The sequence below is a fragment of the Plecotus auritus genome, assembly GCF_963455305.1.
Source record: "Plecotus auritus genome assembly, chromosome: 8".
NCBI lineage: Eukaryota > Metazoa > Chordata > Mammalia > Chiroptera > Vespertilionidae > Plecotus > Plecotus auritus.
The window spans coordinates 173,002,478-173,028,352 of NC_137782.1; the positions used below are offsets into that span (position 1 = coordinate 173,002,478).

At 40.2% G+C, this 25,875-nt stretch overlaps 1 protein-coding gene across 1 annotated transcript in view; it reads left to right on the forward strand.

Annotated features, from left to right (window-relative positions):
- ROCK2 (Rho associated coiled-coil containing protein kinase 2) overlaps positions 1-25,875 on the forward strand; it is an 85,153-nt gene that overhangs the window by 11,027 nt on the left and 48,251 nt on the right. The window contains exons 2-3 of the mRNA XM_080685266.1: positions 15,800-15,881; positions 17,357-17,457. Coding sequence (XP_080541392.1) covers positions 15,800-15,881; positions 17,357-17,457 — 183 coding nt within the window. The remainder of the gene's footprint in view (positions 1-15,799; positions 15,882-17,356; positions 17,458-25,875) is intronic.

The following is a 25,875-nucleotide window of genomic DNA, read 5'->3' on the forward strand; positions in this document are numbered from 1 at the left end:
TAAAAAATGTAGTTCAGTGGTTTTTAGAATAGAGACTTCTGTGGAGACTACTTTCTCTTTTGTGGTTTGTCTATGCTTACATGCCTATCTCTCTGTCTCTTTCATTAGAGATAAAGGAAGGGGTTGGGGTTTTTTTTGAAAGACCCTTAGGATCAGGAGAAAATAGCAGGGCAAAGTCTTGGTGGGGTTTACGGCTTGTGAATGATGGGCTTTGGGGGATAGAGGCTTCTTCAGAGATGTGACAAGAGAGGGAGCAGGACCAGGGGTAGAGGCAAACATCCTTTGGCTTATAACTGAATACCATGTATCTTTGCTTTTGTCTCTACCTGGAATGATCTCTCTCCCCTGCTTGGTCAGCTTACAAAAAACAAACTTCATGTTTTAATTTGCAAAAGTAATACATGCCTATTTAAAAAATTAAAAGTTACAGAAATGTACATAACATATAAGTTCTTTTCTTAGCCCTCTCTCGATGTCCATCTTTGGCGACAACCACTTTGTAACTTGTAGTGTACTACTTTCCCTTTTCTATAAAACAACATAATGATATACCCATTTTCATTGCATATAAAAAATGCTAATATTTGTAGGCTGTTTTTTTAAATACCAAAATGCAAATATACCATATCTATTCTTCTGTATTTGTTTTTGTGTGTGTGTATTTGCTTTTTAAATTTATTTTTGAGGTTGTCCAGTTAGACATTATAATTCACCTAGTTGTTTTTAAGGGCTGTGGAGTGTTCCATTATCTGGATTTACCATAATTTGTTTTAATATAACAATATTGATAGGCATTCAGGTTGTTTTCTTCTGTTATAAACATTGCTGCAGTGAACATAATTGTAAATGTTTTTGTGTGTATATGTGAATATTGTATTATGATTATTTACTTACTAGAGGCCCGGTGTATGAATTCGTGCATGGGTGGGGTCCCTTGGCCGGGCCGGTGATAGGGGCCGCCCCGTCTCACCCAGTCCCTATTGGGGCTGGCTGGCTGTGGGGAGGGACTGTGGGAGGTTGGCTGTGGGAGCACACTGACTACCAGGGGGCAGCTCCTGTGTTGAGCATCTGCCCCCTGGTGGTTAGTGCACATCATAGCGACCGGTTGACAGGTCACTTAGGCTTTTATATATATAGGCTAGTGGCCCAGTGCACGAAATTTGTGCACCGGGGGGGGGGTATCCCTCAGCCCAGCCTGCATCCTCTCACAATCTGGGACCGCTGGCTCCTAACTTCTCACCTGCCTGATCACCCCTAACCACTCTGCCTGCCAGCCTGCTTGCCCCCAAGTGCCCCCCTTGCCAGCCTTCTTGCCCCCAACTGTCGTCCCCCCCCCCGCTGGCCTGATCACCCCCAACTGCCCCCCACTGCTGGCCTGCTTGCCCCCAACTATCCCCCACTACTAGCCTGCTCGCTCCGAACTGCCCCCCCCCCCCGCCAGCCTGCTTGTCCCCAACTGCCCCCCCCCCCCCCACTGGCCTGATCACCCCCACTGCCCTCCCCTCCTGGCCTGATCACCCCTAACCACCTCTGCCTCGGCCCCGCCACCATGGCTTTATCTGGAAGGACTCCCGGAAGGTCTCCAGTCTAATTAGCATATTAACCTTACATTAGTATAGATAGAGGCCGGGTGCACAGGTGGGGGCCGGCTGGTCTGCCCTGAAGGGGGTCCCAGATCAGGGTGGGGGTCCCCTTGTGGGGCATGGCTGGCCTGGGCAAGGGGCTGAGCGCTGTTTTCAGGGTGGGGGGGGTCTCTGCTGGGGGGCTTGGCCAGCCTGGGTGAGGGGCTGATGGCCCTTTGCAGGCTGGCCACACCCCCATCGGGTTGAGGGTCCCTGCTGGGGGGCATGGCCAGCCTGTGCGAGGGGCTGAGGGCCGTTTGCAGGCTGGCCAAGCCCCGGCTTTGGAAGGTCTCCCGGTCTAATTAGCATATTACTCTTTTATTAGCATGGATTTATTAGTATAGATACTCTAGGAAGTCCTCTAGGGTTGTGAACATGTAGTGTTCACTTTTAAAAACTTCTACATCTCAGTTTATTGGCAACACGGGGCCTAAACCTCCTAGGTTTTAGGGTAATGGGACGTAGTGCTTTAAATATTATTTCTTTTTTTTTTCCAGTTTTATTGAGATATAATGGATATATAGCATTGTATAAGTGTAAGGTCCACAGCATAATGACTTGACTTACATATGTTGCAAAATGAGTTGCCACAATAAGTTTAGTTAATATCCATCATCTCATGTAGTTATGTAGTAGTCATCTTTTTTTAAAAATACGTTTTATTGATTTTTTACAGAGAGGAAGGGAGAGGGATAGAGAGTTAGAAATATTGATGAGAGAGAAACATCAATCAGTTGCCTCCTGCACACTTCCTACTGGGGATGTGCCCACAACCAAGGTACATGCCCTTGACTAGAATTGAACCCGGGACCCTTCAGTCTGCAGGCTGACGCTCTATCCACTGAGCCAAACTGGTTAGGGCTGTAGTGGTCATCTTTATATCTCTTCCCAGTATCTAGGACAGAACCTATAACACTTAGTATGGGTTTAGGAAACTTTATCAAGTAGTTAGTCTGATTTCCAACTGGACGTCTATATGTAAAGTTTGTTGCCTCCTCCTTTTTGGGGGAGGGAGAAGGTTGGCTCTTAATGGTAGTAGTTCTAGTTCTATTCTTTCATCTTACAAATGAGGAATCAAGTCTAAAGGAGGAATGTCTTATTTAGTTATGTTTTTATTTCTTTGGCACACCGTACCAGGTGTTACAAAACATAGCAAAGTTCCAAACTGGGGTCACTTAGGGTCAAGAACAAATGTTGATTTCTACAATTTTAGATAGAGGGTGAGCATTTTTTAGTTCTTACAGACTAGGGCTAACAAATGAGGCTTTTGCCGGGTGGCCTTAGCATGTAGACTTAAGCCAGCACAATTCATTCAGACTTCATTTGGCTCCTTCCAAAGAGGTATGGATCTTCTCATCATAATTATCCCAGGCATGGCTGACTCCTGAGAGGGCTGATGTCTTTTCTTCCAGAGAACTCCTGAAACCTATCCCGTAGCCACCTTCACACGAAGTGACCTCACCAAATCTCAGTTCATTGTTGCCTTTTCCTGCCCAAGATACAAGCCCTTAATGCACTTCTCATCTTACTCTTGTTCCCCCACCTATTCTTCCCCTCTTTTTCAAACATCTCTCACCCTTGTTCTCAGGTTAACGTAATTGTATCTTCAAACTCTTTACTGAATGTCACTTTATATTTGCTTAAATAACACCTATCTTTCTCCTGAGGGGAAGCCCTCTCTAGTGGAACTTGGGCCTTCTTTTACTCTCTACATACCTATCTCAGGCTAGGGAAGGGTACGAGGGGGTTTCTTTCTTACTTTGCACCATGGTGCCTGTGCTAGTAAAACCGTCCTGTTAAAATTCCTGTTGAGTCTCGTGTAGTTGGAACATACATCTCTTGCTCGTTGAAGACATGGGCTTCTGGCAGTGTGTTTCTTTCCATTCAAGGTTATGCCACCATTCCAGGTGAATTCAGTGTGTATGTAAACAGAGTACCTAGGACCTTGGCTTCACAGGTCTAGTGGTTTTTATCTTCACGTAATTCGTTTACTTCCATGAAGCTACTCGGATCTCATCCAAAATCAGCTTTACCTTTGAGATTATTAAACATTCTGCTCCTGACACTCTTGTTTTTTCTAAACCTATTCATTGATGCTTTTGAGATACGTAGTTCTTTGATACCTCTGTCCACCAAATGCTTCCTGTGTAAATAGGCAAGAATTCCTTGTCCATCACTTCTTACCTCTTGCCAGACTTCCCTAGGCTCTGGCTGACTCCTGAAAGTTTTCTTACGCTAGTGAATTTCTATCATATGCATCTAGCAAAACCTAGATTTTGGATCAGTTTGTCTCTCTGGCCTACATACGAGGTGTTTGTTGAGTACTAATGGAGAGAAATCACACGAGTACCCAGATGAGTGGTGCTTCAAACTCCTGGTCTTCAGTTCTTGCATGAGCTGAAAGAACGTATACAGTGCTATATACCCATTATTTCTATTGGGGCTATTTTAAACTTTCTTTTCTTTCTTTAAACTTCAGAAACAAAGTATTCTCCACAGATGGTATTTCTACTCCATGAGAAAATAGAAGCCATCAAAAAGAGATCCCTTAAATTTCCTGTTACTGGACTCACCAGTTTATTATCTCTTCTGTACCATTTGTTCTTCCTTTTCCTTCCGTTTCAGTGGGTGAGATCCCATATTTTTGTCTCGGGCTGATTCTCCAACTGTGCTTTGTCTGTTTGTCTGTAATCTTTCCCTTAATTCTGATTCTTCCTCATCTTGCTAAACTTGTTCAAGTGCCTCATCCAAGACAAACAAAAACCAATGACCAAATTACTCCCAGAAAAAAATACCAGTTCTTTCTAGCTTCAGCCCACTCCCCTTATCAGCAAAAATATAACAAGAATCATATGTTGTATATATCAGACACTTAATGATTACAACCTGGTACCTCACCAAAAGAGATTTGGTGAGGTCACTTCATGTGAAGGTGGCTACTGGATAGGTTTCAAGAGTTCTCTGGAAGAAAAGGTATCAGCCCTCTCAGGAGTCAGCCATGCCTGGGATAATTATGATGAGAAGATTCATAGCTCTTTGGAAGGAGCCAAATGAAGTCTGAATGAATTGCGCTGGCTTAAGTCTACATGCTAAGGCCATTTTGTAACTGTACCTTAAGTCCTTTGTGTTCCAAGTACTTAATGATTGGCTACGTTTCAGATACTCAACAGATGTGCTATTTCCGTGTTGTCCAGTATGGTAGCCCCTAGTCACATGTGACTATTGAGCACTTGAAATCAAAAGGCTAGTGCAACTGAAAAACTAAACTTATTTTATTGTAATTATTTTAATGAACTTAGCCATGTGTAGCTAACAGCTACCATATTGGGCAGAGGTATAGTTCGATACATTCTGAGACAGCTCTCTTTTTAAAAAAATTACTGAATACAACTACCCTCAACAGGTAACAGTGAAACTTAAAAAGTTGGAAAAGTAGATAAGTACTGTAAAAGCAGAGAGGAAATAAAAATACAACATATATCCAATATCAAAGGTTGGTGAGAAGGGAGGCAGTGGATATGTTTAAAAGCTCAAGAAAATTCAGAATTTATACAACAATTGTATATATAATATTACCAGTTTTAAATGATTTTCCTTGTTAAATTTACATCCACACGTCACTAAATAAAAAAAGCATGCTAATTTAAAAAATAATAAAAGTAGCATTGTGAAATCCTATAGCATAGTGAACATGTGACCAACTGGGAATGGCAAATTCTTCCATAGTATTTAATTTCCTGTGCTCTAAAAAAAAGGAAAGACTCGACAAACTAAAAGGTTACACAAACAAGGACTTATTCTCAATGGTGCTGGCATCTGTCGCTCCCACCAGTGAATTTCTCTTTCCAGGTATGCAATCAGTCCTCATTTCCCTTAAGAGATAACAGGTAAAACAGGTTCTAAAACACCCAGGCTTTAAACTTACTTTGCCATAACCGAGTATAAAAATTAAATTTCTTCAAGAAGTAAATGTTTTATGTGATTATGTACTTTAAGTAATTCTTGGCACTCTTATGCTCCTAGGATGTGATGTTTGTCCTGTGACTGCAGTTATGTCACTACAAAACAGTAAGAGTAGGCTAAACAAAATAATAAGAATAACCTCCAAAAATACATCAAAATTTCCAAATGAATTAAGAGAGTTAGAATTGACTAACAGGGGTGGGCAAACTTTTTGACTCGAGGGCCACCATGGGTTCTTAAACTGGACTGGAGGGCCGGAACAAAAGCATGGATGGAGTGTTTGTGTGAACTAATATAAATTCAAAGTAAAGGAGCGGAGGGAAGAGCAAGAGAACCGGATAGAACAGCCAGACCCGGCCCGTGGGCCGTAGTTTGCCCACGGCTGGACTAGAAGAATCAAGCTGTTTTCCTCAGATCCTAAGCACAGCAAGTTAAAACTAATCATACCTAGTATGGCCAGCGTGGCTCAGTGGTTGGCATCCACCTATGAACCAGGAGGTCAACTGTTTGATTCCTTGTCAGGTCACATGCCTGGGTGGAAGGTTCATCCCCAGTGGGGGGCATGCAGGAGGCAGCCAATCTGTGGTTCTCTCTCATCATTGATGTTTCTATCTCTCCCTTTCCTTCTTCTCTGAAATCAATTTAAAAAAAATAAAAACAAAGAAAAAATTAATTATACCTAAAACTAAATCTCAATTGATGAAGGATGCGAGCATAGTTAAAAGACTTAAGCAAAGGCTAGGTTTGAAGTCTTCAGTATAACCATCAGCGATGGTTGTGTTGACCATGAGCCTAGGGTTAATGGTGGTTTTCATCTTTGCAGATTCAGAAGTTTAACTTCTCATTCTTCTTATTAATGAGCAAACAAAAATAAGTACCCTGAAACAATTAATTTTGTCACTTGTGTAGAGCACCCTCTAAGTAAAGAGATTTATTTATCAATCAGAAGGTGTCTCAAGAATAAAGATTTAAAACAAAGGCATTAGAAAAGTCATGGCTTAGTGAGAAAAGTGTGTGATTTGGAGTTAGAAAGACTAGAAATAGAATATGAACTCTACCACCACTACCGCTTACATAACTTCTTAACCTCAATAGGATCGGTAAACAGAAAATATTACAACATTGCAGGATTGTTGCAAAAAAGGCATGCTAGGTTTATAAATGTTTGCTTATAGAAATTTCTTTTAAGATAATATTGCCTGTCATTTTGGTTAGTTATGCAAGAAAGGAAGGTCAGTTATATTATTTGGTGGCATAGGAGAAAAAAGCATTTATAAAATGAGATGCTACTGTTTGGCCACTTCATGTGTAGAACCCGTAAGATCATTTTGCATACTTTTGGATTATACTTCTTTCTTAAATATGACCTGTTTAGTATGTTTTCAACACGTTACTTGAGATCATTGTGGTTAGCTTTAATTATACTTTTGGTAGTTTTTCAAGGAAATGGGGTAGTAAAATATGAGACCTCGATTATATGTCCCTTGGTTTGCACCACCGACTTTATTTGAATTACTTTATCCTTTTTTCCTGGAGAAAATTTGCTTTCTCTGTGTATCAGTATTTTTCAGTCAAGTCTGATACAGTTAATTCTTATTTGTCAGCATTTGGATTGTTTCTTCTGTACTTCTCACATGCTGTTGATAGATATTTTCTTGTTTTATTAGCTGGCTGCAGTGTTACAGCTTTGCTTTCTACTGGAAATAGGTTTGCTCACTAAGCTCTTTGGAGCCAGGGACATTAGCTCATTCATTTATGCTGGAGACATATTTGTTGGCCTGTTGTCCCAGAGCTATCAGATTAACGGTAGAGTTCTTTTTACCTGTTTCAATATTCCCTTGCTATGATTGGAAAGTGAACTTATTTTGTAACTGTACCTTAAGTCCTTTGTGTTCCAAGTACTTTGTGTACATTGTCATTTAATAAATATTTATTTAGCAACTACCGCATGCCAGGCCCTGGTTCCAGCCCTGGATTAGACCCTGGGAATGTAGCAGTGAACAAAAATTCCCTGCCATCAGTTTACATTTTAATGGGGAGCTGGAGAACAATAAAAAAATTAAGTTAATTGTATGTAAGATGACTTATGGTAAGGAGAAAAAAAGTAAAAAAGGAAGATGTGACTCTAAAGGGGTTCACAGTTAAGATATTAAGGTATTCCTGAAAAGGTGTCTTTTAAGTAAAGACCTGGTGGAAGTAGGAGAGCTAGCCATACAGATCCAGAGATATGAGCATTTCAGACAGAAGAAAGTAGTAAATTCAAAGGCCCTGAGTCAGGAACATACCTTGACGTGATTTAAAAACAAACAAGCCAAACCCAACTTTTTATTGGAAAGAATTTCAAATTTACAGAAAAGTTTTTAAAGAATTCTGTATACACTTGGCCTAAAGACCTCATTCAAGTTTTGTTAATTGCCCAAATGGCAACGTTCTTTAGGTCAAAAACATCTAATGCAGGATCATGCATTGCATCCAGTTCTCATGCTTCTTTCATCTCCTTCGGTTTTTCATGCTGTTCACAATTTTGAAGATTATAAGCCACTAATTTTGTAGAATATCCCTCAGTTTGGGTTTGTTTAATGTTGCTTGATGATTAGGCCCAAAATAATGTGGTTTTGGCTACAATTTCACAGGAGTGATATGTTCTTAATGAATCCTATTTGGTGGCATACAGTTTACTTCATTAGGTAGTGTTAACTTCAATTACTTAATTAAAGGTGATGTCTACCAAGTATCTATTATTCCTCCTCTTCCTTTGTAATTAATAAGTATTTTTGTGGGGGTTACTTTGAGACTATGTAAAATTGTGTTTCTATTCATACTTTTACCCACTAGTTTAAGTATCCATTGATACTTTTCAACTAAATTAATTTTTACCAAGATGGTTGACAAATGGTGATATTTTGACTCAAGTATTCCTTCTACATTTATTGACATTTTACTGTAAGAAAGAGAATTAATTAACAAATTCATTTACATCAGGAATTCTTGTTTTATTCAATGGGTTATATTCCATTACTATCATTTATTTTAATACTCAAATTGTCCCAAATTTGCCACTGGGAGCCCTTCCAAGCTGGCTTGTATTTGTATGTCCTTTTGACATGTTGCCATCAACCTTTGTGTACTTCTTTACTTTTTAAGAAAACTTTTATCTTGAAATAATTATAAGTTCATAGGAAGTTGCAAAAATAATACAGAATAGTCCTGTGTACCCTTCCCCCAATTTCTCCCAATGCTTATATCTTACATAAATATAGTACATAACCAAAACCAGGATATTGGCATTGATGCACTGTATATGTGTAGTTCTATGTCATTTTATCCCCACGCACCTCCTTAACTTTGGGCACAAGATGCTATAGGTTTTCCTGTTCAGCTCTGGAATTGGCCATTTCTCCAAGGAGCCCTAATTTCTTTTAGTGGAGAGTGGTATTTCCAAATCACAATCTGAGTGCTAGGTGGGTTCACTGTTGTTGGAGTGTCTCTGTACTTAAGACCCACAGAGGAACCTACACCTAAATATCTATAGCTTTATATATTGAAAACCATAAATTTAGGCTGATACCTCCAATTTCAGGCCAACACCATGTGTTCCTTCTAGCTCCACCCACCCATATTTGTACTTCTCCCAGTAGTAAGAGCTGGCATCTGTTACCATATAGTTACTAATTTGCTCAGTTCCTCCTCATATAGCCAGCTCCCCACCCCATAGAACTGTGATGCTACTCAGATGTCCCTTCTTGTGAAGGCTGCTACTGAGTTACCTTCCTACTCCATTCCCACTTACTCCGTGTGTAGACCCCCTGTTGAGATTTTAAAACATTTGGAAGGCCAGTGTAGTTGGAGCACAATGAATGAGAAAGAAAGTAGTAGGGGATGAGGTTTGAGAGTTAATTAAGTGGGTAAGAGCTGATCATAAAGAGCCTCCTAGGTTATAACTGGGGATTTCTGCTTTACTCTCAATGATGTGAAAGCCATTGGAGGTTTTGAACAGAGGAGTGATGGGATCATCTCTGTTGCATTGAAAATAATCTGAAGGGGAAGGGAAGGGCAAGCTGCAAGTAGGGAGACATGATAGTAGGCTTTTGCAGTAATTCAAGTAAAATGATGAAGTCTTGAACTGGGGTGGTGGTAGCGAGGGTAGTGAAAACTGGTGGAGTTCTGAATTTATTTTGAAGAGAATGCTCACAGGATTTGTAGGTGCTTGGATTTAGGTTCTTGAGGGAGAGAAAAAGTCAAGGTTGATACTAGAGATGTTGGCCTGAGTATTTGGAAGGATGAAATTGCCAGTAACTGAGATGTGGAAGACTGAAGGATGAAGTGGTTACAGTGGAAATGGGTAGGGCACAGTTTTGGACATCAGCATTTGAAATATTTATTAGACATTGAGATAAGCTGGATGGCACATGGGCAAGTGGAGATAAGGGTCTAGAATTCAGGATTTTAGGTATCTGGGATAGAGATAATGAATTTGGAAGCCATCAGCACTTAGAGAACAAGATGAGATTTTTTATGGAATGAGTGGATTTGAAAGAGAAGAGGCCCAAGGACTGAGGAGAAAACCAGCAAAGACTGAAAAATGGCAAATCATGTGAATGCATTGTCATCGAAGTCAACTGAAGAAAGATTTTCAAGAAGTAGATAGTGAAGGATTGATTGTTCAAAGATGTTTATAGGTCAAGAAAATTGTGGACAGAGAAATAATAATTGGTTTTGCAATGTGGAGGTCATTGGTAGACTTGAGAACAGATAGTTTGGTTATGGATGTGGTGGTGGGGAAGGGGGAAAATTGATTGCAGTTAGTTCTAATGAGATAGGAGGAGAAAAAGCTAAAAACAATATAGATAATCTCTTTTAAGAAATTTCCCTATAGAGGGAAAGGGAGAAATGATATGATAGCTGTATGGGAAGTGGAATCAAAGGGATTTTGTTTTTTTTAAGGGTAAGAGAAATAACATGCCAATGGCAGTAATCATGTAGAGAGAGAGAATAAGAGATGAGGAGATGATGGATGGCTATGGTAGGGGAACGGAAGAATTGCTGTAGTGTTGTCTTTTAGTAGGCAAGAGGGGAGGAGAGAGTCAGTGCACAGTTGGAGAGATTGGTTGTGGCTAGCACTATAATAGGAGGAAAAAAGTAGAATATATGGATACAGATGCAGGAATATAGACAGATTTGGTGATGAGAACTTGTACACGTTCTTAATGAGATAAGAAGTCAGGACTAGAGCTGAGAATGAGATTAGGAGAGGAGATTTTTGAGATTTGAGGAGAATGGGAGAGAAAATGGACCAGGTAAATAGTCTAGGATTGCCAGTCAGCTAAGGGTCACTTGAACATGGTTCTGTGCTTTTCTTAAGTCAGATTTAGCTCTAGGAGGTTCAAATACTGAGTAGAAAGATAATTGGATTTAACCAGTGATGTGCTTTTTCAGAAGAGTATGATTAAATGAGAAGAACCAATAAGTGCAGGGCAGTGATTTTTACGATAGACTGGAATTTAAGTATATAAAGAGTAAAACAGTCTGGCCACTGTGGCTCAGTGGTTGAGTATCGACCCTGGAACCAAGAGGTCACTGGTTCATTTCCTGGTCAGGACACATACCCGTGTTGTCAGGGCACATGCCCAGGTTGCAGGCTCCATCTCCAGTAAAGGGTGTGCAGGAGGCAGCCGATGGATGTTTCTCTCTCTCTATCCTTCTCCCTTCCTCTCTAAAATCAATAAAAACATATTTTTAAAAAAAGAGTATAACATAGGAGGGGATGGTAAAAGACTGGAAAATGATAAGGTTTGGATTGAAGGTTCCTGGTGAGTCAAGAGATTATTGGAGTTGAAGTATTAGTGAGAGTGAGCTGCAAAGATAAGAAGGTGATGATCAATGAGTAGAATGTTTAAAATTAACATTATGCAGGTTGCAGTTACTGGACCACAGGAGTGAGTGTCCATAATATTAGATATTAAGATATCACTGTTCTCTGCCTCCTACAAATCATATGCTTCCCCCCTCCTTTCTCCAGAGTTCTCAAATAAATGTTGCTTCTGCCCAAAACTTGAATCTTTATTGCGATCTTTATAGGAATTTAAAATAGGCTATGTTTCAGTAGAGATAAGGAGAGCTGTAAATTCTACATGAAATATTTTTTAAAGTATGAATTTATTAAGGTGTGTTCTCTAATACCTTAGATCTTGTTCACTTAGATTTTACTCTATTTTTCAAGATTTTTAGGTTGTTTTGAGTTTTTGCTCTTGTAAATAATGTTGCTCGAAATGCTTATGTGTTGTATGCAATCTCTCCCAGATTTTAATTGGCTGAAATAAAATTTCAAGCTATAGGAAACTGAAGTAAGATTGAAAGAGTTTTAAGAATTGGTTGCAATCTAAGTACATGTATAATAAAAGGAGGTAGCAACCAGTACTTTCAGACTTGCCTTTCTTCATTTGGCTTCATAAACAGTACTTGATTGGTTGCCAGACTAGCACTGTGGTGAAGATACTGAGAATAAAAGCTTAAGAAGCAAAATAGTTTTCTTTATGGGACACATTAAATTAGTGAGGAAATGGTTTTTGGCTTCATCTGTTAGTATCCAAGATGTGCTGATAGATTTAGATGTTAAAGTTAAATTTAAAACCCCTTTAAACTCTACATCTCTTTAATTACTTAATCCTTAAATGCAAAGTTTGTATTTAGGTAATATTGAAAATAATGGAAATAATAATAACCAAAATTTATTGAGTGATTGATCTTATTTTAGGGACTCTTTGTAGAAAAACTGAAATTTAACTTCATAACTTGTGGAAAATGATTTTCTACAATTAGGTTCTTGGTGGGTGGAAATCATATGGGCAGACTTCCAGTTATAAAATGAAAGAGGAGGTTCTATTGGTCTAATTATCTGAACAATTGACTGGAAACTGGTTTGGAGGACTTTTTTGGTCATGGAGTGGAAATGTAACCAAGTTGTTTCACCTTCTGTAAACAGAGCACTGGTAAACAAAACTTCGTTTATCTGTTTATTTTACTTTCAAAATTAAAAGAAGGCTGGGACAGCTCTGTTGTCAAAGTGGCTTCCTCCCTCCCCACACACAAAGAGATAATAAGCAAATGTTGTTTTGTGTTGATGGTTGGCATCATCCTTACTTACTAATAGACTTTGCAGTAAAAGCCATTTTTCTTTTTCTTTTTTCCCCCCCTCTCTTTGGCTCCAAAATTTTCCTTTTAAGTAATCCAGTCTTCTCTGGAGTGCCTCTTTGATGGAGCACAGTATAAACAGACCTTGCCACCAATGAACTTAGAATATTGATGTTGAAACCACTTGGCTTAAGAAAAAGATGCTGGTGAACTATGTCATTATTGTAATATCAAAATACTGAGGCCATGTAATTTTATAATACTAATTCTTGTAATAATAGCTTATGCCTTATCAATTTAAATTTTTCTTCCTTTGAAGATTAATGGAGGCATAGAAGAATGCTTTTCACATGAAATCACCTTTCTTCGATTTGAAAATTTAATTCAGTGTACAAATATGGATATATCCTATCTAATAAAGAGGGAATATGCTAATTGACCCTCATGCTGTCGCAAAGATGGTGGCACCCACAGCCAATAAGGAGGGAATATGCTAATTGACTGCCCCACCCTCAAAGATGACAGTGCCCACAGTCACAAGAAGGCGGCGTCCAGTCCCCTCAGCCCCACCGGGGCAGCAGGTGCACAGCAAGGCCGGGCCCGCCCCCAGGTGGGCCCAGCTGCTCTGTGCGCCTGCCTCTGGAGTGCCCCAGTCTCCTCAGCCCCCCAGCCGCCCAGGGCGGGCCTGAGACGCAGGCAAGCCTCAGATGGTGGCTGGGCGCCTCCCAGGGCCGCCCGAGGCTCAGGTAACCAGGGCTGGCCGAGGCTTGCACTACCAGCAGTGGCAGCAGCAGAGGTGTGATGGGGCGTTGCTTTCTCCTGATTGCCGGGTCGCCTGAGGGCTCCCGGACTGTGAGAGGGGGCAGGCGGGCTGAGGGGGCTCCCCCCCTCCAGTGCATGAATTTTCATGCACTGGGCCTCTAGTCTAAAAACATAAGTGTTTTGGTTTTTACATTTTAAACTTTTTAAAATATCAAAATTATACCAATAAGGATATATTGCTATTTTGGTACTTAAAAATATACTAGTATGATAAAATGCTGGAATCTTAGAAAAGTAGTTCAGCTGTTATAGAGATGGGAATTGTGGGCATGGGGTGGGACATAGTCTCTAAATGAATTTAACAATCTTAACTTGACTGGAAGTGGGATATTTATCATTTTTAATGTATTTTCTTTCAGTTAAGGAGGATCTAGATCAGCCTTGGGCAAACTACGGCCTGCGGGCCGGATCCGGCTGTTCTATCCGGTTCTCTTGCTCTCCCCTCCGCTCCTTTACTTTGAATTTATATTAGTTCACACAAACACTCCATCCATGCTTTTGTTCCGGCCCTCCGGTCCAGTTTAAGAACCCATTGTGGCCCTCGAGTCAAAGAGTTTGCCCACCCCTGATCTAGATTGTTTCATGTGTCTAAATCATTTTAATTGCAATTGAAAATGTTTATAGTTTATTGTTAGTACCTTTCCCATTCTGTTTTTAAAGAATGTTTTCATAAAGTATTGACATTTTTTAAAGAATGAAAAATTTATGAAGTATAACTGAATGGTAAAATATACTATGTGCAGCCCTAGCTGGTTTGGCTCAGTGGATAGAATGTCAGCCTGTGGACAGAAGGGTTCCAGGTTCGATTCCGGTCAAGAGCACATGCCCGGGTTGTGGGCTCCATCCCCAGTAGGGGGCTTGCAGGAGGCAGCCTATCAATGATTCTCTCTCATCATTGGTGTTTCTATCTCTCTCTCCCTCTCCCTTCCTCTCTGAAATCAATAAAAATATATTAAAATATATATAGTATGTGCAATTCTTCCAGAATTAGTAACTTAAAGACCCAGGTTACCTTTCTAAGTTTTGCATGTGATCTTCCCCCTACCCACATCCCTAAAAGGTCTCTTTATTGCTGTTTTCCGCCCTGCAGTCCTCCAGCTTACTTCTGTACTCTTCCAAGCTCCCGTTGGTGTTAGCGGGTCATTGAGACTAGGGAGATGAATGAAGTATATTGGGTCTTTTAAGATTTAGGTAGTATCCTGCGAGTCATTTTCTAATAGCATGATCTTGGGCAAGTCTAAGTCACTTAATCTAAGCCTTACTTAGTTTATTTTTAAAAATGAATATATTTTATCCTGCCCTCCTCAGAGTTCCTTGAGGGTGAGACAGTATATATGATAGTGCTTTCGAAACATGGTTTTCTACACAAGCACACCCACTGAGTAATTTGTTTCTTAGTATTTTTCACCCCCACCGAGTTATATGTATACACTTCTTCCTATTTTGATTGTAAATTTAATGTGTTTTAAAAATGTTTTTATTGATTTCAGAGAGGATGGGAGAGGGAGAGAGAAATAGAAACATCAATGATGAGAGAGAATCATTGATCGGCTGCCTCCTGCATGCCCCGCACTTTGGATTGAGCACACAACCTGGGCATGTGCCCTGATGGGGAACCAAACCGTGACCCCCTGGTTCATAGGTCAACACTCAACCACTGAGCCACGCTGATCGGGCAATTTAATGCATTCTTGTAGAAAGTCTGAAAAATATAGAAAACTTAAAGAAGAAAATAGAAATCTGAAAAATGCATCATCCTGTTTTCATATTTTTATGGGAAATTTAGTTTTGAGGCTGAGTTTCCTGAAGTTAGTTAGTGTCTTATTTATTTTTGAATTTCCTATTCTTTGCACTAGGCACAAAATTAATGATTGTTGAGTGAATGGCGGCTTCCTTAGTCTGGGTGTATTTCTTAAAGTCGAAAGCTTGGTGAAATTTTACTGGGCATTTGAAGAGAGAAAAGAAGACATCTAACCAACAAAAGTAATAGTGGGTGCATAATGACGGTTCGCATTTTAAAATGACTGTTTCTGTTGGCTAAAAGAACAAAGGAGAACATGATAGGGTCAATCTTAATAGTCTGATAAAGTTAGGAAATCAGTTAAAGGTGTTAGATATTGATCCACTTGCAGTTTCATATCAAAATGGGTTGACATTTACTCAGCGAGAATAACATATGATAAAATGTAAAGACCTTTTTTTTAAATGCTTGGAAATTGTAACAATTTTCTTTTTCCTTTTTAAATTTTTTTGTTAAATAGGATGGCTTAAATTCCTTGGTCCTTGATTTGGATTTTCCTGCTTTGAGGAAAAACAAGAATATAGATAATTTCTTAAATAGATGTAAGTATGTTAAACTTCATATTTGATCCCATGACTATACTTTGATGAGAGATTTATGTTTGATTAATATTATTAAAGTCCATAAACTTATTAACTTATTAAACTTAAGTAATTTTTAGCTTGCCACTTTATTTATTTAATATACTTTTATATATTTATTTAATATACTTTTATTGATTTAGAGAGGAAGGGAGAGAGAAACATCAATGATGAGAGAGAATCATTGATCGGCTGCCTCCTGCACACCCCACACTGAGGATCAAGCCCAAAAGCTGGGCATGTGCCCTGACCAAGAATCGAACTGTGACCTCCTGGTTCGTAGATCGATGCTCAACCACTGAACCACACCGGCTGGGCTAAATACTAATATTCTTTATTTTCAAAGCAAAACTGCAGAACCAATTGTAGCATATAATGTAGGTAGAGTTCAAGATTTTGTATAAATTATTAAGACTAGTGGTTTCAGGACAGGTTATTTATGGCAGTTCCAAGAGAAGTTTTAAATTAATTTTTTTTAAAAATATATTTTATTGATTTTTTACAGAGAGGAAGGAAGAGGGATAGATAGTCAGAAACATCGATGAGAGAGAAACATCGACCAGCTGCCTCCTGCACACCTACCACTGGGGATGTGCCCGCAACCAAGTTACATGCCCTTGACCGGAATCGAACCTGGAACCCCTCAGTCCGCAGGCTGACGCTCTATCTACTGAGCCAAACCGGTTTTGGCTAAATTAATATTAACAACACTAAGACCTTTACATTATCCAGAAGACTTAATGAGCTTTATGTTTGCATAAATGTAGACATTTCAATCTAGTTAGTGAAAGATAATGTAATAACAATTATTGCCATATATGTGGTAATTCTTAATATTTGTTGGTATTGATGTTTCCGTGAAGGTGTAAATGAAGTTGAATTCAAAGAAGAAGAAATTTTTAAATAACTAACACATATTTTATATCAACACAATAAGCTTTTTAATTTGGAATTGTCAGAGACTGGACTGTTTTCCTAATTCCACAATCTTGTCTATAGTTACCATATCTATAATATGTGGTTACTAAAGAAGTAGGCTTCCAAAAATTCATCACTGAGCTTAGCCCTGCCAGTAATTTTATAGCAGCTTTCTCCCATGACTTAGAATGCACTCAGGACTTGGGTCATCCCGGTTTCAGCTGTCATCTAACTTGCCAAGCAACAGCGTCAGAAACAGAAGAGCTTAACCGCTCCTTTTTGGTAGTCAGTAGTGTTTGTTGATATATGTTAATAAACCGTAGCGTTGATTCTTTGACGTGAAGTTAATGTATATCTTAGATTTTTAAATAGCAACCTTTAAAAACTGACAAATATAGCTGAAAACTAAGCCAAATTTCTTGGAATAAAAATTTGTTTACAAATATGCTGATTATTTTAAAATATTGTTTATAAATATGATGATTAATATTACAAATATGGGGACCTTTTTATTGTAGATGAGAAAATTGTGAAAAAAATCAGAGGTTTGCAGATGAAGGCAGAAGACTACGAGGTTGTAAAAGTTATTGGAAGAGGTGCTTTTGGCGAAGTCCAGTTGGTAAGAAAATATTTGTATTGTTCTTATTATTTTGATGACATAGTTTGTGAAGCATTATCAGTAGCCCTGGAGTAGATCTAATTTCTTTGCCCAGCCAGGCCAGAGTTAGCTTTCTGAAGTTAGTCAAGTCATTCCATCTCTGAGAGGCTCAGTGTGCTCATCTATAAAAGGAGGCAATCCTCCTATATAATAAAAGCCTAATATGCAAATTGTTTGACCGGGAGTTCAACTGCTTGCTATGACGTGTGCTGACCACCAGGGGGTGACGCAGAACATGGCCCGTGTCAGCTATGTGGCGCTGACAGCGGGTGGCAGTGGAGGCGCTGCTGGCCCCGATGGGCCCTGATGAGAGCGGGACCGTGGCAGGATGGTGGAGTAGGTGAGCGGATGGTGCCAGGCCAAGGCGGGTGCAAGCAGGGGTCTGATCACCCCGCCCATTGCCCCACAGACAGTGACCAGCAGTGGGGGGTAGGGCCGCCGCCTGGCTCCCAGGCACTGAAGGAGCTGGGTGGGGGGCCCAGCCCTGACAGATGGTCCCATAGGCGGGATGGTGGAGCAGGTGAGGGGGCGGCACCAGGCCACAGCGGGGCTGTGAGGCTGGGGGCACGAGCTGGGCTGTGAGGCTGGGGGCGCGAGCTGGGTCCTGATCCCTGCAGGCCACCCCGAGGGACCTCACCCGTGCACGAATTCGTGCACTGGGCCTCTAGTTGTGCTATAAACACCGGGTCTCTTACTAGCTCTGAAGCAATGAGATTTAGAAGAAGGCTTCACACATGATCTCCTAGTGAATATTCCTGTGTTTTATTTAGTATGTTCAGATTAATAGCATCTCTGCTTAATTAACTAAGGTTTATTCAGATACATGAGAAGCCCAACAAAGACACTTTAATAACTGAAATTTATCTTTACAAGGCAAAGTGGTACCAACTAGAAATATTATAAATGTTTGTAATAAATATTTCCTTTATAGTATTAAATGAGGAACTATAATACTCTTCCTGTTTCCATCACCTGTGTATGAAACTCCTCTGTGTCCTTACAGTTTAATTATGGAGTCAAATTTTGTATTTCACTCAATAGTGTTTTATTCTTTTTGACTGAGCACTGAGAAAAGCTGTGATAACTATGTACCAGCCCAGGTTTCTCTAGGAACAAGTCATGACAGACTAATGTTTGTCTTTTTCTTCCCTTTTATTACCTCTTTCTTTGATATATTTATTGAATTTATAGATCAGAGTAGTGTAATAGGTGTAATATCTATCTGTAATAGATTTGAAAAAGTCTGACATACATGAGGATGATAAGGAGAAATGTTAATAAGCATATGGGTAGGCAGCTTTATACTAACGTAATAGCTGTATTTTAATGAGGCTGATGAAAGCATGAATGGTACCTTGGACAGAGATCCCCAGGGACAGGTTCTAGGGTTCTCTACTCTCTTATTAAATATTTTATTAATACATTTTATGGAGGTAGTGATGGAATGTTGAATATTTTTGCAAATGAGCTAAACCTGAAATAATTTTAGATGATGAGCCCAAATCCAGAAATCATCATTTGGGAAGATAATTGGCTAGATAGAAGTGAAATTTAACCAGAGTAATGACCTATAGTGGGATGTGAAGAACTCAGGAATAGATTGCTTAATAGTAATTATGGATAAAAGAACAATTTTCCTTGAATGTTCAGATACAGTCACATTCTGAGGTACTGCAGGTTAGGGCTTCAAAATATGACCTTGGTGGTGGTGGTGGGGAAAGAACAATACATAACTCATCCCATAAAAGTATATAGATACTAGAGGCCTGGTGCATGAAATTCGTGCACGGGTAGGGTCCCAAGGCCTGGCTGGTGATCAGGGCTGATTGGGGCCTTCCGGCTGCCGGCCAGGGCCTTCCTTCGTTCCGTGCCACCTCCTGGTGGTCAGTGCACGTCATAGCAAGCAATCAAACTCCCAGTCTCCCAGTGGAACTCATGAGGGGACACTTTGCATATTAGCCTTTCATATATATAGATATTGGGATGATATCACCCTTTTGACCACAATATGAATGCTTGCTTGTTTTTTTTTTGTTGTTTTTTTTTAACTAATTTATCTTGGATATAACCCTGGTTTGGCTCAGTGGATAGAGTGTTGGCCTGTGGACTGAAAGGTCACAGGTTTGATTCTGGTCAAGGGCACATGCCCGGGTTGTGGTTCGATCCCCAGGTGTGCAGGAGGCAGCCAATCAGTGATTCTCTATCATCATTGATGTTTCTATCTCTCTCTCCCTCTCCCGTCCTCTCTGAAATCAATAAAAGTATATTTAAAACTAAGAAATACGTATTAGCTGTAGAAAATACAAATCACACAGAATTCCATCAGTTGAGATGATACTACTAACTCTTTTTTTTTTTTTTTAAATTGATTTCAGAGAGGAAGGGAGAGGAGAGAGAGAAACATCAGTGATGAGAGAATCATGGATTGGCTGCCTCCTGCATGCCTCCCACTGGAGATTGAGCCCACAACCTGGGCATGTGCCCTTGACCAATTGAACCTGGGACCCTTCAGTCCACAGGCAGACGCTCTGTCCACTGAGTCAAACCAGCTAGGACTACTGTTAACTCTTTTGGCCCTTGCCTAGCCAGTTTGGCTCAGTGGATAGAGCATCGGCCTGTGGACTGAAGGGTCCCAGGTTCGATTCCAGTCAAGGGCACATGCCTGGGTTACGAGCTCGATCCCCAGTGTGGTTCATAGGTCGATGCTCAACCACTGAGCTATGCTGGCTGGGCAGTCGTTATATTCTTCATCTCATATTATCTTTGCAACTTTTCTATGAGATTCTTATATGGTAAATTGAGTTAATTTGTCAAATAGTTCATAAATAGCTAGGACTTTTGCCCAGGTTTGTTGAAATGTAAAGCAGCAATGCTTCTAGACAGTACTCTATACAGTGTGATAATGAATAGCTACTACATCTGTTTATTCATCCATGTTGATTAGAAGAGAAGGAGCTAAGAACAAAGGGGAATGTACAGAGATTCTGAGGGAGATTATAAGAATCATTCAGAAAGGAACATCTTCAGAAGGAAGATCAATAGAAAGCAGCTTTCCTAAAGGGACAGTGCTTCATTGCAGTACTTGGTAATACTGGTGCTAATGAATTTCAGAGGTGGACGTTTGGCATGGATACAACTATTGCTTCTTAATGTGTGTTCTGTAGTTCAAGTGAAAGACTCTAAGCTGATGGTTCCTGACTACTGTGCCCTGAGCCACAGTGTTTACATGAAATTCAGGCCTCATTAACTACAGCATCTACCCCAAATAGCCTTTATTTATTTAAAGTTTTATAGATCTTATGTAGATGTAGATACGGTTTTATTGAGTTTGTTGGACAATTCAGCATTATGCCAATCACTAGTCATCCCTACATATGAAAGTTTGTATTTTGTTCCTAAAGGAGCTTATGGAACAGACATGTACTCAACTAATATTAGTTTATTATAAGTACTATGGAAGCACAGAGAGGGAAATAGTTTTGTATAAATAATCACCAAAACTAAGGTCAATAAGCATTTTTCTCATGTTTAGAAAATTATCTTATGCCTGTGTTGTGTTACTTTTTGTTTATTTGAATAAAATGCCCTTTTTCTTTTAGTTTTGTTTTTGTTTGTTGTTTAGTTAATCCTATATAATAAAAGGATAATATGCAAATCGACCAAAGGGCAGAACAACCGGTCACTATGTGTGTACTGACCACCAGGGGCAGACGCTCAATGCAGGAGCTGCCCCCGGGTGGTCAGTGCACACCACAGGGGGAGCGCTGCTCAGCCAGAAGCCAGGCTCACGGCTGGCGAGCACAGCAGCAGTGGCAGGAGCCTCTCCCGCCTCTGTGGCAGAGCTAAGGATGTCCGACTGCCGGCGTAAGCCCGCTCCCCGAGGGCTCCCAGGCTGCGAGAGGGCGCAGGCTGGGCTGAGATACTCCTCCTGCCCGCCCCCCACCTAGTGCACGACTTTCTAGTTCACCTATAAAAGATTAAACATACCAACAGTTAACTGTTTTTTAAATTAAATATTTTTGAAAGTATTACATATGTTCCCCTTTTTCCCCCATTGACTCCTTCTAGCCCACCCACACCCCCCACCCCAAGCCTTCACCACCTATTTCTGTGTCCATGGGTTTTGCATATATGTCTACAATTCTTTGGTTGATCTCTTCCTACCCATCCACCCTCCCCCGCCTTCCCTCTGAGATTCAGTCGTCTGTTCTATGCTTCTGTCTCTGGATCTATTTTGTTCCTCAGTGTATTTTGTTCTTTAGATCCCACATATAAGTGAGATCATGTGATACTTGTCTGTCTCTGACTGGCTTATTTTGCTTAGCATAATGCTCTTCAGGCCCCTCCATGTTGTGTTAAAGGGTTAGGGATCCTTCTTTTTTACTGCTGCAGAGTATTCCATGGGATAAATGTACCACAGCTTTTTCATCCACTCATCTACTGATGGGCACTTGGGCTGTTTCCAGATCTTAGCGATTGTACATTGTGCTGCTATGAACAGAGAGGTGCATACATTCTTTCTGATTTGTGTTTCGGGTTTCTTAGGATATATTCCTAGAAGTGGGATCACTTGGTCAAATGGCAGCTCCATATTTAATCTTTGAGGAAACTCCATACTGTTTTCCATAGTGGCTGCACCAGTCTGCATTCCCACCAGCAGCGCACTAGAGTTCCCTTTTCTCTACATTTTTGCTAGCACTTGTCATTTGTTGACTTGTTGATGGTAGCCATTCTAGTGGGTGTGAGGTGATACTTCATTGTCATTTTAATTTGCATTTCTCTGATAATCAGTGACTTTGAGCATTTTTCCATAAATCTCTTGGCCATCTGCATGTCCACTTTGGAGAAGTGTCTGTTTAGGTCCTTTGCTCATTTTTTTTTTTTTGATGTGCCTCAGTCATGAAACAGCTCTGGCCACCGACACAGGCATCAAGCTAGGATGAACTAAGGACTGTACATCTGCTTTGCCCCTGATTGATATAAAAGAGCAACACCACCAATCAGGTGTCTCCTTGCCCATTGCCAGGGGGTCCTTTGCCATTTTTAAGTTGGATTGTTTGTCTTCCTTTTGTTAAGTTGTATGAGTTCCTTATATATTTTGGATATTAACCCTTTATCAGATGTATTATTGCAAAATATGTTCTCCCACTCAGTGGGCTCCCTTTTCATTTTGTTGATGGTTTCTTTTGCTGTGTAGAAGCTTTTTATTTTTAACTATTTTTTACCAGCTGACCAAATATCTTTTAGTTTCTGTTCTTAACTGTATCTTACAGCAGAATTCTTAAAACTCTTTTATGGTCTGAGTCAAGCATAAATAATATTACAGCATAAATTAATTGATTGACTCATCATGTTATATGGAATGTTTTTTCTAATGAAGTTAGGAAACACTCAAAATTTAATTTGTTCTTAGATTAAGTGAAGGGTTGAAGGAGTGGCATAAATGTGGAAGAGGGAATACCTTAGCAACCTTTTTAACATCACTTTAAATATTTTTTAAAACAACATATAACAGCAGTGCTGGAATGAGCATTTGCTTTGACATAATTTGCTAATTCAACATAAATCAATTAAACATCTGGTCTGTCTGCTGTGGAAGGTATTTCTAGTTTTAAGGCTAGGATCCTTTATCCCTTAATCTACCTACCCATGTGTTCATATTGCTTTCCCATGCGTTTATTTTCAGCACTCTATAAATGTTATAACACTGAACCAAAGGAATTGTTATTCCAGTTTAATAAGTTAATATAGAAGAGGGATGTAATCTCTGATTCTCATCATAATTTATTTGGCTCTTTGCATGTATGAGTCGGTTCTTTTCATGTACAGTTACAGTATATCAAAGTACTTCAATGATAAGTGATATAACCTTTTGATGTAATAACCTTTATACTTGTAATTTGATTAGGCAGTTTTCATTCTGGGGCTGTATTTTCTTCATAGCCATATCAAAGTTTTGTTTACTTCCTATATCAAGTACCGAGGGGATATTAAAATTTCCAATTGAAATCATGGATTTGTCTTTTTTTTCTTTAATTCTGTCAATTTTTGCTTCATGAATTTTCAAGCTCATTTATTAGATGCATACGTTTTAGAATTTTTATATCTTCCTAATACATTATACTCCTTTTCTCTGAATTACCCTTTTATTCTCTTTGTTTTGAAGTCTACTTTGTGAGTTATTAATATTGCTCTGTCCACTTTCTTTATTTTTTTATATATACACTGAGTGGCCAGATTATTATGATCTCTGAACTCATAATAATCTGGCCACTCAGTGTATAGCCTATATAATAAAAGGCTAATATGCAAATTGTCCCCTCGACCAGGAGTTCGACCAGCAGGCAGGCTGGCCAACCGCCCATGTCCCCTCCCCCTGGCCAGGCTGGCCAGACCCCACCCATGCATGAATTCATGCACCGGGCCTCTAACATATATATATACTAGAGGCCTGTTGCAGGAAGATTCCTGCAAGAATAGGGCTTCCTGCGGCCGGAGCGAAGCACTTGGTCGGGGGGGTGGTCCCTCAGCCTGGCCTGTGCCCTTTTGCAGTCCAGGGAGCGGGCCTAAGCCTGCAGTCGGACATCCTTAGTGCTGTTGTGGAGGCTGGAGAGGCTCCCGCCACCGCCTCTGCAGTTGCCAGCTGTGAGCCTGGCTTCTGGCTGAGCGTCGCTCTCCCTGTGGGAGTGCACTGACCACCAGGGGGCAGCTCTTGGATTGAGTGGGATCGGGCCGAAATGAACTCTCCAACCTCCTCCGAGGGGTCCCGGATTGCGAGAGGGTGCAGGCCAGGCTGAGGGACCCCACTGGTGCACAATTGCCATGTCAGGGAGGGACGCAGGAGGTTGGCCAGCCGGGGAGCGACCTCGGGAGGGCTCCAGGACGTGACCGGCCCGTCTCTCTCAGTCCCAATCGGCTGGACCCCAGTAGCAAGCTAACCTACCGGTCAGAGTGTCTGCCCCCTGGTGGTCAGTGCATGTCATAGCAAGCAGTTGAGTGGCCTTAGCATATCATTAGCATATGATGCTTTGATTGGTTGAACAGTCGACTGGACACTTAGCATATTAGGCTTTATTATATAGGATTTTTAGTGATTTCAGAGAGGCAGGGAGAGGGAGAGAGAGATGGAAACATCAATAATGAGAGAATCATCGCTCGGCTGCCCCATGCACACCCCCTACTGGGGATCGAGCCCGCAACCCAGGCATGTGCCCTTAACCAGAATAGAACCTTGGGACCCTTCAGTCTGCAGGCCAACACTCTATCCACTGAGCCAAACCAGCTAGGGCTCTGTCCACTTTCTTACCTTACTGTTTGCATGGTATATCTTTTTCCATCCTTTCATTTTCAACCTATTTGGTCTTATATTTAAAATATATAAGGTTAGGTTTTGCTTTTTAATTAATTCTTATAATTTTTGCCCATGAATTGGAGTGTTTAGTCCATTTATATTGACACACATTTTAGATGGTTTAAAATGGTCTTGCAAGCCCCCAAATCTTTGTCTATTTTCAGGTATTCATCTTTCTCTTTATTCTTCAGATTGATTTGTGTTCATTGGTTCCTTCCATCTCCATTCTCTGTTTAGCCCTTCCAGTGAATTTTCCATTTTAGTTTTTTTCAGTTATAGAATTTCCAGCTGGTTCTTTTTTGTAGTTTCCATTTCTCTGTGGATATTTCCTTTCGTTCATTCAAGGCTATTTTTTAATTTTTTAAGTATTTGCTAGCTAAGTCCAACATCTATTGGGCTTTTCTGTTAACTGCTTTTTTTTTTTTTTTTTTTTTTTTTTTTGAGGATGAATTATATTTTCCTCTTTGCCTATCAAGTAATTTTTAAACTTATATACTGGTCCTCGTCGATATGTGATGGAGACTCTGGATTTTTTTTTCTTTGATGTTTATTTTTATTCTAACAAGCTGTCCAGTTGCTGATCACCCTTACCTTGTGCAGGTGTAGTTTTATACTTTATAAATGTAGATGTGTGAAAAGACCAAGTTGTTTCCCAAATTCTTTTCATTGGCAGGAGTGAACCTCGCGATGCTAATCCCCTTTTGTTCTTTTAGGGCATGGTATTATTAAGCTTTGTTAGGAGTTCTAGAGTAGGCCTTGGTTTAGAGCATGGCTCTTTCTCCTAATCTTACCTGGATGTCCAGAAAATTGGCAGGGTTTCTCCACTCTGTGACTGGAAATCAAACGTCCCTCCAATGCTGTTTAAACTGTAGTGTCTCTGTTCTGCTATCAACCCCATAGCAGAACAGAGACCTTTGGTACTTTCTCTTTGGATAGTTCAGCCCTTAGCCAGGACTCACATGGTATTCCTAGGGACCTCCCTCTCCATAACTCTTCACTTCCCTGTTTTTTTGCTAGCATAATCCATG